Genomic DNA, 19,759 nt, shown 5'->3' with positions numbered 1-19,759 from the left:
AAAACAGTGCGCCTTATCGGTTCCTTGTAATTAAAACAATTGATAATATTGTAGAGAACAACACAATAATTGAGTCTCGAGATGCAAAATTCTTTAAGTACATTTTTCCATAGAGAAAACAAATAATAAATAGAGAACCTTCCTAACTCCATAATAGAAACCAAGAACAACAGTTGAATGTTCAAGTAATCAGTACTTCACTTAGTAAAAAAAACACAAATTCTAGGAATCAAGAACTAGACTTAAGGAGAAGTAAAAGACAGAGGAAAGAAATAAACTTGGGTGACAGAATGTTCACATTTCTGGAGGACAAGGACCCAATAACCTATCAAGAAGTCGTAACCTCATTTAATACAGTATTTTCGAAAGAAAGCCTTAAGAAGTGAAATAGATTCTTAGTCATTAATCACACTTGGAAACTTGTAGATCTCCCTCCTTGAACGAAGGCACTAAGTGGAGTTTTAAGAAAAAATTGAAATCAGATGGTACAATAGATAAATTCAAGGCCAGATTAGTTGCTAAAGGTTTCAGGCAAAAGAAAGATGTAGATTTCTTTGGCACTTATTCCACGGTTGCAAGGTTAACTACAATTGGAGTCTTATTTTCTATAGCATCCATTTTCAAAATAGTAATTCATCAAATGAATGTAAAAACAACTTTCTTAAATGGGGAATTAGAGGAAGAAACGCATATTAAGCAACTTGAAGGCTTTATAATGTCAGGACAAGAAAATAAAGTATGCAAGCTAATTAAGTCTTTGTATGGCTTAAAACAAGCTCCCAAATAGTGGCATGAAAAATTTGATAATGTATTAGTAACAAAATGATATAATAGAAATGATTCCGATAGATGCATCTATAGCAAGTTTGTAAATGATAAATGAGTCATGATCTGTTTATATGTTGATGATATGATAATAATGGAAACAAGTTTGGAGGTAGTAAAAGAATCAAAACAGTTTCTAATGTCTAAATTTGATACCAAAGACTTAGGTGATACTGATATAATCTTGGGGATTAAAATCCATAAACAACAAGGAACTTTTATTCTCTTCCAATAACACCATGTAGAATGTATTCTTAGAAAATTTGGACACTATGACTATAAACCTATTAAAACACCTCTTGATTGTAGTATTCATTTAAGGAACCATGTAGGAGAACCTGTTTCACAAAAGGAGTATGCAAGTATAACTAAATCTGTGTTTTACATAATGAATTGCACAAGACCAGATATAGCAATAGTTGTTGGAAAATTAAGTCAGCATACTCATAATCCTATAAATGAACATTGAAAAGTTGTAGTAAGGTTATTAAAATATTTAAAAGGAACTATAAATTTTGGTTTACACTACTCAGGTTTTCCTCCTATTTTAGAGGGCTTTACCAATGCAAATTGGATTTCATATTCAAATGACGATATTACTTCCACCAATGGATATGTTTTTACCTTACATGGTAGAGCAATATCATTGAAAGCGGCAAAGCAGTCCTATAATACTAGCTTAACAATGGAGGCCAAATTCATTGCATTATAGGGTCCGAGGTAGAGTGGCTAAGGACTTTTTTGGTAGATATACCACTTTGGCCACGACCGGTTCCGTCGATATCTCTCCATTGTGATAGTCAAGCAGTGATGGTTAGAGTCAAGAACAGAATTTACAACGGTAAAAGGAGGCACATCCGCCTAAGGCATAACTTGGTAAGACAATACCTCAACGAAGGTTCAATTGCTTTGAATTTTGTGAGGTTTGAAAAGGACCTTGCATATTCATTAACCAAACCATAGACATCTAAAGTGGTTTATGAGGCATCGGTAGGAATGGGGCTGAAGCCCGTTATATAAGTCATTAGTGATGGACACCTAAGCTATGTGAAAGGAGATCCTTGGAATTAGGTTGAATGGGTAAAACGAGTTGCTAGATGATTTGGGAAAGCAATATCAATTTGTGCCCCATTTCAGACGCTGAAGTAAGATAGTGCTCATTGCAGTTTGAGGAGGTTGAACGTAAGGCTCTTAATCAGTTAAGAATAGTCTGTGTAGTGTATGCTAAATTACTGACCTAAGTGAGTGTGAAGTGTGGTCGCTTCTAAGAGAGATCTAAGGGCTAACTCTCTAGAACACTCATGATTTCAAGATGGGAACAAGGCTGAAATGTTCCAAAACAAAAGAACCACTAAAGTACTAGTGAGCTGAGTTAGTTGGCAGGTTAGCTAGTTACGACAAAGAGAAAAGGTTGAAGGAGTCTGACTCCACTTGTACTTTGTAACATAGCCTGCCATACTTAAGTGTTGATTGAAGTTCAAAAGACATCTCCATGAATACCTTTCTCACTGTGATGCTCAGATTGTTCGATTTTCTTGTAATTTTCAATTTTGTGGGGGATTGTTGGAGGGAGACTCAAAACTTCAAGAATCTCTCCTCCCTCCCTTGTGTTTTTTGGTTTTTGTCTCTTTCTCTTTTGTCCTTTGAATTCATGGGAAGACTCCTTGTCCCACATTGCTTGAGAAGGAAGTTGAGTTTGAATATATCTATAGACTTGTTCTCTCTATGGGTAGGGACCCATAGGAGGAAAGCACTATAGATGTTCACATGCATGTGAGGGGCGTTGGGGGTGCTTTTAACATGCGCGAGCTAAGCCGAGCCGGGCTGGGACAGGGTGGGGGCAAGGGCACGGGCATGGGTAGTATACGTGTATACGCACACTACACCGAATCATTTTGGTCTTGATCGGTTTAAAATTGTTTGACTTTTGAATTTCAAAGTTCATTTTTTTTCGTGTCTCTTCTACTTTGTGTCTCTTTGAACAAGTGCATTGTTCTGAAGAGACATCTCTCAAAAAGACACTCTAAGAGCACTCTATAAAGAGAGTGTTGGTCGACCTAGAAATACATAACAGTGCACACAATACAGTCTGCTTTCTCTGTCGAGTATCTTCTTTCTAAGCATCATTCTTGGTGGTTTACAGAGGTTTGATAAGCGAGTGTACGTCTACCAGTGGTCTCTAGGCTGTTTTATCTTATTGAGCGATTTATAATCACCCGACTGCACCGTAGGGGGCAAATGCGATTTCAAGGAGAATGACCAAATGACATGACTCAGCCCTCCTTCTCCTTGCGATTTCTCAAACTCACAATTTTGCAGAATTACAATTCTGCAACTTCTTAGTTTGGAAAGTGATTACCGATAAATTCCACTCTACCTTCTATTATTATTTTCCAACAATTGTAAACCAAGAGAAGAACATCACGAATTGCCTAAAAAGTTGGTCACTTTAAGAATCTGGATAACTTTTTTATAGTGAAATAATGAAGTTTGCAACTGTGGAAGCGTAAAAAAGGCAAGTGAAAAGAAGCGTATTAACAAAGGCTGGAATCAAACAGAAAAGGTGAAATGAAGCGTGTCAAGCTGCAAATATAGAAGAATAAAACACTTGAGACAAGAATTATATTGGTTCAAAAGTAAGACTAGAGAAAATAATAAAGGAGCAAACAAAATACAGTAGGAGGATGATAAAAGCATAAAAGTTAAGTGAACTACTAACCTTCTTTCAGGAAGAATTGCAACAGTAGGGGAATAATGAGTGAACTTGGCAGAATGAACAACCTTAACAATGGCGTCCTCAGCAACCTCAGACATACGAAAGCAATGAATATTTGAAGGATCGCCATGGCCGAGAGGGATGCGGGCCAAGGATCTTCAGGGTCAACTGCCGCCATGACCATTTGACTACACCTCTAATGGTGATGCCTGAGGCTATGTTGAGTTCTTGATTGGAGTTGCAGCGGCAATGGCGGGTGGAAAGGAGGGGCAACGTAGGGGAGGGAGATTATGGGAGAGAGAGAGAGAGAGAGAAATGTAGGGCCTACTTATAATTCTAACTGGGCTCACCTATTATCTTTTTCTAAAGGATGAAAGTTTAAGTCACTTATATATTATTTTCAATATTTATTAATTATATATTAAATATTTTTATTTTATTCAATGGAATTCATTTGCAAATTTTCAATTTTTTGAATTTAATAGTAACACATCAGCATTTTCTATTATTTTATTATTTATTTAACGGATTGTGAACTACGTAGAACACCGGGTGTTATCTACTTACGGTTGGACTTTTTTTTGAAGTCTAGGGTCTAAATTGGCAGTTTTTTAGTTTGAAGGCAAAATTGCCTTTTTCAAATAGTACAAGGGTTGTTAGAGCCGTTAATCCTATTTCAAATATTGATGGATAATTGTAGAATAGGTTTTATTGATAATTAGTGAAAATCATTATCCATCAATATTTGAAATTATAAATAATGATTTAGAAAATGCAATTACAAAAATTAAATATTGAAATTACTGAAATTAAAATTATAATATGGTATTATCCAATTACTGAAATTGAAATTAAAATTTAAAAATCTTATTAGTGAAATTACTGAAATTAAAAACTCCAATTACTCAAATTAAATATCACTTTATATTGATATTATTTTCAAAAATTATTACTGAAATAAAATATCAAAATAATTTTTGAAAATTAATTTTGGTAATTTCCCTTGGTTTTTGGTAAATTGGAAAGTCATCAAATTAATTACTGATATTGTTTTAAAAAATGATTCCAAATTCCGTAATTTTGAAAATTAAAAGAAACTACAAGAAATTAGTAGAAATTATGATGAAAATTACCTGAAATTATCAAATAATGTAAGCGCAAATACATTACAATAATCTACCAAAAATTATCATAAATTTGTAGAAAATGTCCATAAGTAACTGTTAAATTGCCTAAAATGTAATAAACTATCAATAATAAGTATAAAATATTAGTATATATTTACCAAGAATTGTCATAAATTAGTATATAATGGAAATTACCAGAAATTATTAGAACTTATCCAAAAGTAACCACTAATTTCCATAAAATACGATAATTTAATTGAAATTAGTATAAGTTAGTAAAAAATAACCAGTAAATTCCATATATTTGTAGAATTAATGATGATAATCACCTGAAATTAATAAGATAATAAATAATATTCTAAATTCTTTAAATAATAAAACCAAAACAAATTACCATTATATACTAATATTTATAAAAATTACTAGAAATAAATTGAAAGAAAATGCCAGAAATACATTAAAGCATCATAAACTATTATATATATATATATATATATAAAATAGAAATTACCAAACCCAAATACATTACAATAATTTACCAAAAATTATCATAAATTTGTAGAAAATCTCCAAAAAGTATTAATAAATAAATTACCACTAGTTACCATAATTTACCAATAATTATCAAAAATTATTGTGAAATATTAGAATGTTCTAGAATTTACCACAAATTAATACAATATTAGAACTCGTATAGTTATTCAAAAACATGGTTCTGTGTCCACCCTATCCGAGAGTATTAAGGTTGCCTTCTTAATCCAATTATTCTATAGGTATTTGTATATTGTAAAGAACGGAAGATTTGTGCTACTGTGCTTGGTATACACATGTTCTTTTATCTCTAAAAAACCAACAAGAATAACGAAGTAAACTTGGAAAATTTTAAACAAAATTTTAATCTGACTTAACCGACCAGATTCTGTTTTTTTTTTCTTTCTCTTTCTTTTTAACCATGCATGGATTGTTTTTTTTGCTTCGCCCCCTCAAAGCTACTGGTTCCGCTAACTGTGCATGACTGTGGGTATTCTTGTTGTTGGTTCGGGCTCATCATCAAGTGGAGAGAGACAAGCAAAATATTCTGTGTTTTCTCCCAGCTGATTCGTAGTAGGTCTGTGTGTACTTTCTGATGTAGGGTTCATACTATTCAATGGGGGACCTAACCTTATTCACAAGAATGAACTGAATGGACCATACAAAGCATGCAAAGCTGAAAATGTTAGATTAAGTCGGGCTACAATGAAGGTGACTGGTGACCTCATCATATATAATATAACTACAATGAGGTAATCTCCCCCCAATCTCATGCATGGAGAATCTCAAACCACCATTAAATAGCTCTCACTCTAACATGTTAAAAACTAATTAGAAATATCAATAAGTTTCAAACATCTGATTTGTTAATAATTAAATTGAAATCCTAGCCAGTGATAACTTTTCATAGTTTCTGATGGGGAAATTTACTACTCACTTTCTGGAAGACTGCAATTGAGACTGTACAAGTACTTGATTCTGATGATCTTGCAGCCCTCCCCCCCTCCCCCTCCTCTTCCCTTCCCTTCATAAGCGACAGAAACTCCTAAAGCACTGCTTTTTTTTTGTGGGGGTGGGAGTGGGGGGTGGGGAGTCCAATTTAATTAAACCACTGTTGTTCATATCTAACTAAACACAACTCTAACTAGACCCTAATTGTGTTGGATGACTATTTAGTTGGAGAGAGTACCAAGGATGCAAAAGACCAGTGTCAAGCGTGTAAGGTACCTATAAGGTCTTCATATTAGCTTGATTTTATTAATATTCTAGAGTTGCAGTTGGATCGAATGGTTCAGGATCCAATGTCGGTTTGGGCAGGGTACGGTGAATAATGCGTCCCCACATCAAAGCATATAGTTCCAAGTTCCAAGTAAAAGGGGTGGAGAGAAAGAGAGAGAGAGAGAAGGGAGAGAAGGAGAGAGAGAGAGAGAGTCAGCTGGCTTGATGTGGGCCTCCCACATGCCTGTTACTGCATAGTAGCAGTAGTGTCTCATTTTGTCTCTTTGGAAGACAAGGATAAAATCTATCGAGTCCTGCTTTACATTTCACCTACCAAAGGCCCAAATCAAAAGAAAACCACGGGCATCTAGATGGTTTCGACAAAGCCATCTCAGTGATGACAGAAATCTTCAGTGACTCTCAATGAGTTGGCGCTGAAAGAAGGATGTCAGCTATGGGGACCTCTTTGGTATGTTCTGAATCTCTGCAGATTTTGCCAGTCTATATACCCAATAGCCATTATTCAATTTAATTCCTGACCCCCCCACTCTCTTCCTCTACCGTTCTAAATATTGACCATTCATTCATTTCCCATTTCATATCTTCTCCAGTTCGGTGTGCAAATGGGCATTAAGAAACCAATGCACCTGATCTTGCTATTCTTCACGTTCCTCTTTGCGTCATTCTTTATACAAGGTCAGACTCAACAAACATTGTTCTTTTGGCTCCCTCCACTACTCCTTTCTGCTTTCTTTTCTTTTGGATTTGTGTTAAACCTCCCCACAGGAAATTTAAGTATCTCATTCTTGCACTGCTTTCTGCCTGCTAATGCTTTTTTTTTTTTTTTGAATTTTATAGTTACCTTCCTTATTTTACGTGGGTTATTTTAATTTATTGAATTTTCATTCATTTTTAAGACAATAATTTGTTATACTTCATTAGTGTATGCTTCCATAAAAGATGATTTATAAGCTGTTGAAGTGATTCAGGGTTGGAAGCTGAAGTAGCACTTCCATATGATGATGAGGGGATCTCTCATTCATCTCTATTACTGAATGAATTGCTTTTGCAGGTAAACAACACCAACAAATAAACGAATTACTCTCAGTCTGTAGTTCAACTTTATGAGTTTTAATAATTTAATTTCCATTTATGTTTCTTCTTGCCTGCTTCCACTTGGACCTTGTAGGGTGTTAAACAAGGATGGAGGAGCAGGAATTCAAGGAGAATGATGATTGGATCTACTGCTCCGACATGCACTTACAATGAATGTAGAGGGTGCAAGTTCAAGTGTAGAGCTGAACAAATTCCAGTCGATGCGAACGACCCAATCAACAGTGCATACCACTATAGATGTGTTTGCCACAGGTAAGCTAGCTTTGCTGAGATAACAAGCAAGAGCATAAAAGTTGAGTGGGAGCTAGAGTGAGCTCCTGATGATAAGCGTATGTTAGCAACCCATGTGAAGGGCTCCAGACTTTGGAAAAAAATTCTACCTTTCTTTGTCTTTTATTCTTCTCTGGTTAGATATTGTTTTGTTGTAGTACAAATGTTGAGATGGGTCCTTGGAAAGATCTAATTTTCGATCGGTTAGTTTTGAATGACAAACTGTACTATTTTGTGTTCAATAATTATCTCTGTTTTTCTTTTAACCCAAAATTAAATTTACTCTGGTGGAGGGGTGGCCGGCCACCTTGGTTTCATTAAGTTATAAAAACCCTATGGAGGACTGATATCAATAAATATAAAGAAGGAATCGACTAGTCATATCTAAGACGTGGAAGAAGCAATGTTGATATATAACTAGTGAAATTCGCTTGTGAGTCTGCAACCTGGTTGGTTTCCTTCACGCAAAATAATGTGTTGAACCTGGAAATTAATCTCCTGATCTATACAAGAGACATTAATTTTACCCTCATAGGCTCAGTTTGGAATTAGTAGAAATACAAATATGTACGTAGAGTGCAAAATCTTATATTTTGTATTATTTTCTATGTATTTGTATTTGTACATTAATGTACTCCTTCCAAACTGAGTCATAGTACGTAACAATTTTTGAGGATTGAACTCACTGTTATTAATAAAGTACCTTCACTATGACTAATGAGTCTCTCTTTAAGATAATTGTGTGAAATCTCATAGATATGGCCAAGGAAATTCTAGCTCTTTGCTCTTTAGCAAGGTCATCATATCTAATCACACTCCCTCCTGCAGTAACACTGTCACTGGGAAACTGGGATTACCTCTCGGCGCTCCATGTACACTGACTTTAACATAGTTAACAGGGGTGGAATAGAGACATGAATCTAATGAGGTTCAGACTCTGAAGTCTGAACACACCCAACCTCAAGCATAGAGCAGTTTCTAGCAGAGCTATATATTTACGTTTTTCGTTATTCTTCCAAATTTCCCACACGATAACTAAAGGGAGAGTACAGATAAGTTGCCCTTCAGCTGAGAATTAATGAGAGAGTTCTCATTGTGTAAACCATGATCAGTACTCTGTTCTGCCCATCGTCCATCACTCATTCGATCACCACACAGGTGATCAGGCTCATTGTGTAAATGGCTTCACCTTTTGTCTTTCTGAAACTTGGAGCCAATGAATGATAGACACATTTCGGGTTCGGGCTCTGATCATGTTTTACTCAACGGGAGCGTGTTCATTCGATCACCACACAGCTAGCAGTCTAGCACGGATTGCCAAAATGGCCCCTGTAATTTTGTCTTTTCTTCCTCGCATGCAGTCGTCCTCTCTGCTACTAGTTTACTTGCACTGTTGCACGTTAGTAAACCATAAGATTTTGTCCCTTGGCCAACTACAGTTTCACCAAATTTGTAGGTGAAATCTGCTACTTGGAGAGTTACTGCTGAGTTGAATCGCCTAAAGTAGCTACTAGAATTACTGCAGGCGCCAATCATTATACGTCATTTCCATTTATGCATGCAAGCTCTATTATCAGGCCGACGTGACATATCAGGCCTGATTATTAGATAAATAGCTAATGGAAGAATTTTGCTAATTGGATGACTGGGTCATGGATCAAAGAGTTCATCCATGAGGTTCAAGCTAAGGGGACGGAACTCTAGTGGAGGCGCCTGTGGTTGTCTCGGCAGAACCGATTACAATGCGGGAGGATGAAGACGGGTCTCGGAGCGGGCCCACCTCCAGGGACAGGACTCAGGAGGGGCTGACCGAAAAAGAGGTACTGAGGACTGAGGAGGATAGGCTCGGAAGGATGTTTAGCGTCGGCTTCAACAATTTGGGACCATTTGAAAGCGGTCGCAGCTCTCTGACGAGCTACTTGCATTTTACATTGGTCAGGAATTTGACAAACTTATTCTCTAGAGGGCAGGTTTGAGGCTGATTTGTAGGAAAAATGCGGATAGGAGAGTGTGGTACTAGGAGGGAGTTGGCCAAAAAAATTAACTAATGATGAGAATCAAGACGTAAATTCTTTTCCAATTATTGGGAAACCAAATCTCCACATTTTCTAAATGTATTTGGATAGTAGTTTCCCACATTTTTTTGGGAACTTGTAATTAGTAATTTCATGAATCTCTCCTAAATTCAGGCGTAGGAAATTGTATATATAAATGACACAACAAAAATTCCACAGTTTTCTCATGGTATCAGAGCAAGAAATGAGAGCGAGAGGTCTGTGTTCTAAGACCTCCGGAGATCAGTAGTGGCAACGACGTTGCTCGGCACCGGCAAAGGACAGACTTTGCACTCCGGTTCCAGTTTGGCACTTTGTCTTCCGCAGTTCTCACTACGGCGCTCCCAGAAACTAGAATCCAAACTCGAGACTTCCATCAAAAATAGAAAAAAGAGAAGTTCCACTGCTCGTCTCATTATTCAGAGCAAGAGCAGACCAGACTCCAAACAGAGATCAAGATCGAGAATCCTCCGATTTTCGCAGTTCAGACAAGAACTCTGCAAAGTTCTTCGGATTCTCTTCTTTTTCCTTTGAAGTGGAACAAAAACGTTTCTTTTCCTCTACAGTCCCTTCCGAGGCGTTCTTCGTTCTGATTTGATCGGAGGAAAAATTGCTTGTGGTGTCTCTGAAACCTCCTTCCACAGTCTTTGGTTTTCTTCTTTACCGAAGGATCAGAACAGTGCGCAACAGTGCGCACCAGCGATTCAGAAGGCGTCTCGACGGTTTTTTCATTATGTCGGGCGGAGGAGAAGATAGTAGAAAAGGCGTAGGGAAAGACACGGTCGTCTTCTCGCCGTACTACTTGCATCCGTCTGACAATCCTGGAATGATCGTCTCACCTGTTCAGTTAAAAGGTGAGAACTATGAGGAATGAGCGAGATCCATGAGAAACGCCCTCAGAGCAAAGAGAAAGCTCGGGTTCGTTGACGAAACGTTGAGTAAACCAACAGATGATTCGACCGATATCGAAGATTGGTGGATGGTGAATTCGATGCTGGCTGCATGGATTTTCAATACAATCGAACCAACCTTGCGATCTACTATATCATATACGAAGAGCGTGAAAGACTTGTGGGAGGATCTGTGACAAAGATTTTCTATCGGGAATGGACCTCGAGTCCATCAATTAAAGGGAGATTTGGCTGCTTGTAAACAACAGGGACACGTAGTGATGGCTTACTACGGAAAGTTGAAGGTCATCTGGGACGAATTGGCGGATTATGATCCGATACCCATGTGTCGTTGTAGCGGTTGCAACTGCAAAATTGCGACCATACTTGAAAAGAAGCGAGAAGAAGAAGAGGGTACATCAGTTCTTGATGGGCCTTGACGGCGCAACTTATGGCACCATGCGTTCGAATATTTTGAGCATAGAGCCGTTGTCGAGTTTGAACCGTGTCTATGCAATTGTCATTCAAGAGGAAAGGCATCAAAGTATAGCCAAGAGCAAAGAAGAATGAAGTGATGTTGTGGGTTTTGCGGTACATGTAGGTGCTGGTGCAAAAGCAACTGCTGCACGTACAAAGGATAAAAACGTGAGTTGTACACACTGTGGAAAATCCGGACATGAAGCAAAGGACTGCTTTCAGGTGATCGGATATCTAGAATGGTGGGGAGATAGTCCACGCTCAACCGGGAAAGGAGTAGGCCGCGGACGAAGTGGTTCGAGCGTGGGTGTCGGCAAACGAGGACGAGGAAACAAGGCAAGAGCAAACGCTGCCCAAGTAGCGAGAAGTGAGACTGGAGGATAGAAGGTTGGAACCACAAATGATCCTGACCGTAGCGGGTTTCCGGGGCTGAGTGGAGACCAATGGACAACACTTCTAAATATTTTGAATTAACATAAATCTGAACGACTTTCCGCTAAGAAAAATTCTACTGATTGGATAATTGATTCCGGGGCGTCGCACTATATGACTGGAGAAATTAATTTATTGATTGATGTTCGGAATATTACACCATGTCTGATGGAACTTCCCAATGGGAAACAAACTACTGTAGTAAGGGAAGGGACTTTGCATTTGGGTGGAAATATTTATTTACATCATGTGCTGTTTGTACCAAGAATGAACTACCATTATTTCTGTAGCTAAATTATTGCCAGAGATAAATTGTATTGTCACTTTTACTGACAAGTTGTGCGTGATACAGGACTCTGATTGGAGCGGGTGAGCAGTGTGATGGGGTCTATCATTTTAGAGGAGCAGCACCGGTTCGGGCAAATAGAACAAGTAGAATGAGTGAATGGGAGTTGTGGCATCGTCGATTAGGGCATCCGTCTGAACAGATATTATCTTCACTTCCTAAAGTAGGTAAATTAAATAGTAGACCTGAAAGAGATAAGCCATGTGATGTTTGTTGTAGAGCAAAACAAACTTGGGAAGTTTTTCCTGAAAGTAAACATAAAACTGATGATTGTTTCTCTCTAAATCATTGTAATACATGGGGTGCTTATAAAGTACCTGCCTCTTGTGGTGTCGTTTACTTTCTAACCATCATTAATGATTATTCTCGTGTTGTGTGGGTTTACCTGTTACTTGAAAAAATTGAAGTAACACATATTGTTGAGAATTTTTGTGCCATGGCAGAACGCCAATTTGGCAAGCAAGTCAAAGCTGTTCGAAGTGATAATGGAACAGAGTTTAAAGGCCTGAAGTCATACTTCGAGACTCATGACATTCTGCATCAGACTTCCTGTGTTGGAACACCCCAATAGAATGGTTGAGTGGAAAGAAAACATAGGCATATTTTGAATGTTGCTAGAGCATTGAGGTTTCAAGTGGGTTTACCTATTCGGTTTTGGGGGGAGAGTGTCTTGACCGTTGGATACTTGATAAATAGGACACCTTCTTCCATACTTGGCGGGAAAACTCCGTACGAGGTACTGTTCGAAACGACACCTCAATACGAGCAAATAAGAGTGTTTGGCTGTCTCTGCTATGCTCATTGAAGTCCTCGAGATAAGAATAAGTTTGGAGCAAGGAGTAGGGAGTGTGTTTTTGTAGGCTATCCCTACGGAAAGAAAGGTTGGCGTGTATATGATGTTGAGAGTGGTGAATATTTCGTCTCCCGCGATGTAGTCTTCCATGAAAACATATTTCCATATGCCAGTGATTTAGAAGTAACTCTTGAAGACAACCCTGGCCCGACAATTGCGGCCGTAGTTGATGATGATGTTTTTCACAACCACAGGGGACATAAAGATAGGGGGAGTGCCAAAGACGATATTTGTGCGAATGATAGGGAGAGCCTTCAAGAGACTCATAGAGGAGAGGAGGAGCAAGGCAATGGAGGGGGTGTGCAGGAAGTGGAAGCTAATGACGGAGAGGACGGAATTAGTGTGGATCCAGCACCACAAACAGCACCAGAAGAGCAACTTGGCAGGGGACATCAACATCGCACGTCATCTATTTTGTTAAAGCCCTACGTAACCTACACTGCTCGATGTTTGAAAGACCCCATTCACACTCAAGCCAACTCTGAATCAAAGTCCTCAGGTATGACTCCCTATCCCATAGCAAATTATGTGACATGTACTAACTTCTCTGCTAAACATCAAGCCTTCTTAGCTGCAGTCACTGCAGGAACCAAGCCTACCAGTTTTTCTGAGGCAGTAAAAAGTGAGAAATGGAGAGAAGTTATGAGGAAGGAAATCCAGGCTCTAGAGAATAATGGTACATGGACATTAGAATCTCTACCTCTCAGAAAAAAGGCAATAGGGAGTAAATGGGTTTATAAGATCAAATATAATTCAGATGGGACGATTGAACGGTATAAGGCGCGCCTAGTTGTTCTCGGGAATAGATAGGTTGAAGGGTTAGATTACAATGAAACTTTTGCTCCTGTGGCCAAGCTGACGACAGTCCGAACCTTCTTAGCCGTGGCGGCCACTAAGAACTGGGAGTTGCATCAGATGGATGTACATAATGCTTTCTTACATGGGGATTTGAATGAGGAAGTATACATGCAGTTGCCGCCAGGATTTGCATCTTAGGAAGTATACATGCAGTTGCCACCAAGATTTGAATGAGGAAGTCCAGTCGTATCCTGACTACTCTCTGTTCACCTATTGCAAACACATTATTCGTTTGCACGTGCTGATATATGTTGATGACCTGATTATTGGGGGAAATGATACTGTTGCCATTGTAAAATTCAAAAGGTATCTCCATCAATGCTTCCATATGAAAGATCTGGGTCCACTCAAATAATTCCTAGGGATTGAAATAGCTCGTGGCCCTAAGGGAATCTTTTTGTCTCAACGGAAGTATGCCCTAGACATCATCTCGGAATGTGGACTCTTGGGAGCCAAACCAACATCCGCACCCATTGAACAGAATCATCATCTTGCACTGGCAAAGGGTGCTCTTATGGAAAATCCAAATCAGTATCGACGATTAGTGGGACGGTTGATCTACTTGACCATTACACGACCTGAGTTGTGTTATTGTATTCATATCCTAGCTCAGTTCATGCAAAGTCCACGACAAGAACATTGGGAGGCAGCTCTGCGCGTAGTGCGTTATATGAAAGGATATCCAGGACAAGGTATACTGTTCCGTTCTGATAGCGATCTGCGTCTATATTCTTATTGTGACTCCGATTGGGCAAGCTGCCCATTGACGCGACGGTCATTGACTGGCTACTTTGTTCTACTGGGGCAGTCGCCGGTTTCTTGGAAAACGATAAAACAACATACCGTGTCGTGCTCATCTGCAGAAGCCGAATATCGTTTGATGGTTGCGACAAGCTGTGAGCTGAAGTGGATGAAGAAACTTATTTTGTCTTTTGGGGTTGCGCATGATGAACCTGTGCGATTGTATTGTGACAATCAGGCAACTTTGCACATAGCCGCGAATCCAGTGTTCTACGAGCGGACAAAGCATATTGAGGTTGACTGTCATTTTGTTCGCGATGAGATACGGCATGGGAACATTGTTACTTGTCATGTTCGAACCACAGAGCAGTTGGCTGATATCTTGACGAAGGCTCTGGAAAAGAGAAATTCGCATATTTTCTTGGCAAATTAGGCATTCGGAATCTGCATGCACCAATTTGAGGGGGAGTATTGGGAAACCAAATCTCCACGTAACCAAATCTCCATGTTTCCTAGATGTATTTGGATAGTAGTTTTCCAGATTTCTTTGGGAACTTGTAATTAGTAATTTCCTGAATCTCTCCTAAATTCAGGCGTAAGAAATTGTATATATAGACTGTACCTTGTATAATGACACAACAAAAATTCCACAGAGTTTTCTCACCAATTCCGGAAGAGGGAGAGTTGGAGGCTATTGCTTCAGTCTCGATAGGGAGAAAAGGAAAGAAGGCAGCTCAGCCCAGGATTTTGTCAGAGGCTGTTCAACCAGTCCAAAGGGATGAAACAGAATTGGGTGCAGAGGAAGAGGTGCCCAGGTCTGTAGAATCCACAATAGAGAAAGATGTATAGGTGGCTAAGTCGTTGGGTTTACATTTTTGGGGTGGGGAAAATTTCACGAGAAAAGCTTTCCGAAGGTTTGAGAAAGAATCTAAGAGGGCATGCGAGAGAAAAAAAGAGTTGACAGTGATGAAGAACAGTTGTTAGAGGGAAGAAGTTGGTGAGGGGTAGAGGGAGAGGTAAAAGAAGTAAGGTTAGTTGCTAGTCTTGCGATGTCGAGGGCTCATTTGAACCCATTGGCTTATTCGATCGGTTTCTTAGGATTTTGGGAAGTTGGTTCAGTTTGGAAGCTCGCAAAACTTGGTTTTATGTTACTAGTGCCTTTGAGTGTTGCTTAGATCTGTTTCTCTCTTTTATTTTTAATAATTTTTTTTTTCCTTTATCCTTAAAAATACATAAAAATGAAAGAATTAAAAGTTGGAAAGAAAAATTATGCTTGACGAAGACAACTTTTCAAGAACCTAGCAACACTACAAGAAAGTTCAGTTTATCCGGCGATTTTGCTTTGGCGGTCTTTGTGTAATGCCAGCAAATCCAAAAAAAAAAAAAAATGCTTGCTCAGTGCTCACTATTTCATTGGGGACCGACGTCGAATTTTATTGAAAAACAATCACTTAGTGGATGGTGGGTCCTGACGGTAATTATTTGAAAAAAATAATAATAATCCTAAGTGGATGAAATAGATTTAGCGGGTAGGGTCGTTAATCAAAATCGACGAATCCCTCGCTAAAAACTCTCACCTTCCTTTAATCTCCCTGTGTATTTCATCCTTCTCGCTTCTTCGAGTTTTAGTAAATAATCTTTCTTCCTCCATTTATCTGATTAGTTGCAGAATCCAGAGAGTTTAATCTCAAAAGACCTGTTCGATTTCAAAAAATTTGTGAGTACTCGACTGATTTGAATCCAGAGAGTCCGAGTTTACATTAGATGTTGTTGTTGCCTCTGTTGTTTATGATTCTAGTTTCTCATATCATATCTTTTCGATATCATAGTTGAACCACGTATGTAAATCTCTCTCTTTCTCTCTCTGGAGATTGATTACTTATTTTGTGAAGAATGCATAATTATAAAAACATTGGTTGATGGAGATTGATTACTTGAATATCAGCTCACCATTTCTGTCTTGTTATTTCAACCCTATGTGGTTGGTGGATGGCTTGTTGTGTCTAGTCTGATAACATTGGTTGAGGTTTCCTTTTTGGATATATTGGTGAATAAGATTTCTTTTGGTAAATTAGTAATATATAGAGGTGCACTAATATCTTCATAAGGATAAGGCTGTGTTTGGTTGTAATGTAATTTTATTTGCACTAGAATAAATGTATAGGGGTATAAATGAAAAAAAAAATGCAAAATTTGGTTTAATTTTGTTTTGGATTTTACTTTATTCTGTTTTACGTCTTATTTTACTTTATTTGTACTGCAACCAAATAAATTAAGGTAAAATTTGAAACAAAAATAAATCAAAATTTACACCCAAAACATTTATACTGCGTTAGTTTTGCATCAGTGCAAATAAACTTGCACTGCAACCAAACACATCCTTACGGTACTTTTGAAGCACAAAGTGCATGGAAGCATTTGTATTATTTAGTATGAAGGGTTTTCTTATTGTCACACATTTCTATTTTTGTTTTAACAAAGATCCTATGCTAACCATGTAAAAGTCTATTCAGTCAAAATTTCAACCAATCACATTAAAGATGCTACATGGTCTATTCACTTTTCATTGGTCCAGGTTATACAAAGTGTATTTTCATATTTAACAAGGTATACTTAGCATTAAAGATTTTAACTGTTGAATATGTTTTTGTAATGTGTCATTTTATCATTGATTTGTTCACATTTGAGTTATGTTACAACAATTTCCATAAAATGAACCATAGATTTTGCCTATTTTAAAGTATGGGAAAAGTTTAAATAATTTTCCCAAAGGCTCCATTTGGAAGAAGATCAAATACAAATATGTAGAGTGCAAAATCTTATACATATTTGTATTAACAGTAAAACACTGCTAAGGTTCAAAATTTCTTTATGAATCAGGGCATATCGAGTGTATTATATTGTATTGGCCCTAACCCGATATGTGAAATACTATAATATTTTTTAAGTTAGATGTTAATAGGGTATAGGACTTGCTAAAGACCAACCCCTTGTGAAATTTTGAAAACAAAACTTAAAAAATAGGAAGCACAAGGTATAAAGTATCAATACACTCCTGGTGTACCAAGGTGTATCGATATTTTGAACCTTACATTGTCAAGACAAAAAGCTTTGTGAACAAGCCGACAGCCTGACCCGTATTGCTAATGTGATTTACCATGAGAAGCACGTTATCTAATGAAGTGGAAGTCCACTTCAACATACTTGGTACTAGCATTGTAAATGGGATATGCAGCAAGGCATGTGGGATTCACATTGTCACACCAAATGGTAAGGGAAACGGCAAGGAGAAGCCCAAATTAGTAAGTAAATTCTGAATGGTGAAATCTCTTAAGCTACCCTTAGTTTTAGGAAATAGACTAAAACTTTCCCTACTGTTTGCAAAATTCCTCAAAGTACCCCTAGGTTTTCTAACGTTTGATATTGTCGGTAAACATTGACAATTTCTACCCCAACCATTGCAGTATAAGAGAAAGAAAATGGAGGACTTTTCTCTAAGGCTATGTTTGATTTGAAGGAAAAAGTAAAGAAACCTATACAAGGTTTATAAAGATTTTCCTACCTTTTACTTCCTTTCCCTACTTTTTCCTTCAAACCAAACACAGCCTAAAATGATTAAGTTGGTAATGTAATTTTTGTGTAGGACAAAGTACATGGGATGTCAAGAAATTAGATTTACTTCTCGGAAAAACAAGACTCCACTGTTATTGTTATTGTTCTTCTAACCATCTCACAGCCTCTGCTTAATTTCAATCTAAAATACAACATAGAAAATGATGTGAGATGTCTCAGCTTTCTATCTTAGATATTGTCTCTACTCACTCTGAATCTAGTGGGGTTTATTGGCGACATGACCCGACCTTATTACTGCAGCCCAATCTACTCATGGGTGAAGTGTCTCGGCTTCACTTGCTTTATCGATGAGGGTTTGGGGCAAGAGTATGAGTGAGCTGAGTAAGGTTGAAGCCTTCCTTCTTGTTGATTCCGTTGTAGCTTGTAGATGCTGCCCCATCGTCGTTTGCCAGTTTGGCTTCGAAAAGAGAGTACAGAAAGAAACAAGTGTATGAGAAGTCGTATTGTTTTAAATTTAATGCATTATTCTTTCATTTTTATTCTAATTAATTTTTACAGTAGGAACATGTGGCTGGGAGATTCAAACGATGGTTTTTAAAACGGATTCAGTGATCGAACCGGTCAGGGGTTCGGTTATCGGGTCGAATGGTTTGACTGTTCGAATTAAATGCTCAGACTGTTCTAACAAAAAATTAAAAAACGATTAAAACCATTTGAACAGTTAACTGCCTGGTTCGATGGTTCACTGACCAAAATCAACGGTTTTAAGGGAAAATCCAGTTTTTGGAGAAAACAAATCGGTTCCCGGTTTTTCTGGTCCGGTTTTGAAAACCATGATTCAAACAGCTTCAAAACTTAAATTTTTATAACAACCTAAGGACAACTACGTGTTGGGCTCTACCACTTCATATTATCTTTGGTGGCACTTGTTTATTGAGATTTTGAGCGTTTCATTTGTTGTTTCGCTTATCAAAAAAAAATAAAATTACTCCCTCTAACTTAGGAGGCTTCAATCATGATTTTCCAATCGTCTCTCTTTCTTTGCCATTGGATATTACAAATGTTACAACAGTCATGTACAGTTATTACATGCGGACGGAATGTGATGGCATACCAACGGTAGGAATAAAGGTTGTCAATTGTCAGCAAATCTAAGAATACTTTAAGAGATTTTGTAAAATAAATCCACTTTTTAAAACTTAGAAATAATTCAAGAAATTTCCCATTCTAATCTTAGTATCCATTGAGTTGGATCGGCCAACATTTGTAAAACCATGAAGACTAAGAGAAGATTGCTTAGCAAAGCAAAAGGCCAGGTTGGGTCTTGTGGGTGTAATATATTAAAGGGACCCAACAAGATGTCTATACTCTTGATCAGGTCACAGAGCGGAGTCCCACTGTACTTGAAAAGATGAATTGAAGTAGTTAGTATAGTGACAGGCTTGGCCCTCTCAAGTTGGGCTTGATGAAGAACATCCACAAATGACGTAGCGGAAGATGAAACAATTCTTGGATTCCAATAAAAAGAAAAGTCAATCGAAATAATATTCATTGAATTACGAGAATTGCAAACAACACAATTTATAACAATATTCATTGCATTATGAGAATTGCAAACAACAAAATCTATATGTCATCGGCATATAAAAATTAATAAGAGGAGTGATGAAGGGTGATTTGGCCTGACCTCGTAGTATTGGGACATGTGGACATGACTTGGCATAAGTGATAA

At 37.8% G+C, this 19,759-nt stretch overlaps 1 protein-coding gene across 1 annotated transcript; it reads left to right on the top strand.

Moving 5' to 3' along the window:
* Positions 1-6,769: 6,769 nt before the first annotated feature.
* On the top strand, positions 6,770-8,081 carry LOC104586287 (uncharacterized). The gene is made up of 4 exons (XM_010243462.3): positions 6,770-6,886; positions 7,029-7,113; positions 7,407-7,489; positions 7,607-8,081. The coding sequence occupies exons 1-4, from the start codon at positions 6,863-6,865 to the stop codon at positions 7,787-7,789; spliced, it is 375 nt and encodes a 124-aa protein (XP_010241764.1). The 5' UTR covers positions 6,770-6,862; the 3' UTR covers positions 7,790-8,081.
* Positions 8,082-19,759: the final 11,678 nt, after the last annotated feature.

This window comes from Nelumbo nucifera, chromosome 1 (assembly GCF_055504915.1).
Source record: "Nelumbo nucifera cultivar China Antique chromosome 1, China Antique-T2T, whole genome shotgun sequence".
In the NCBI taxonomy this organism is placed as follows: domain Eukaryota; kingdom Viridiplantae; phylum Streptophyta; class Magnoliopsida; order Proteales; family Nelumbonaceae; genus Nelumbo; species Nelumbo nucifera.
This window is presented reverse-complemented; position numbering and strand designations above follow the sequence as displayed.

What these genes read in the sequence shown, in the direction of transcription:
- LOC104586287 (XM_010243462.3), top strand. Translation starts at nt 6,863, where the DNA reads ATGTCAGCTATGGGGACCTCTTTG. An exon ending in CAGCTATGGGGACCTCTTTG is followed by an intron (nt 6,887 to 7,028) that starts GTATGTTCTGAA and finishes TATCTTCTCCAG; the next exon opens with TTCGGTGTGCAAATGGGCAT. An exon ending in TGAATGAATTGCTTTTGCAG is followed by an intron (nt 7,490 to 7,606) that starts GTAAACAACACC and finishes TGGACCTTGTAG; the next exon opens with GGTGTTAAACAAGGATGGAG.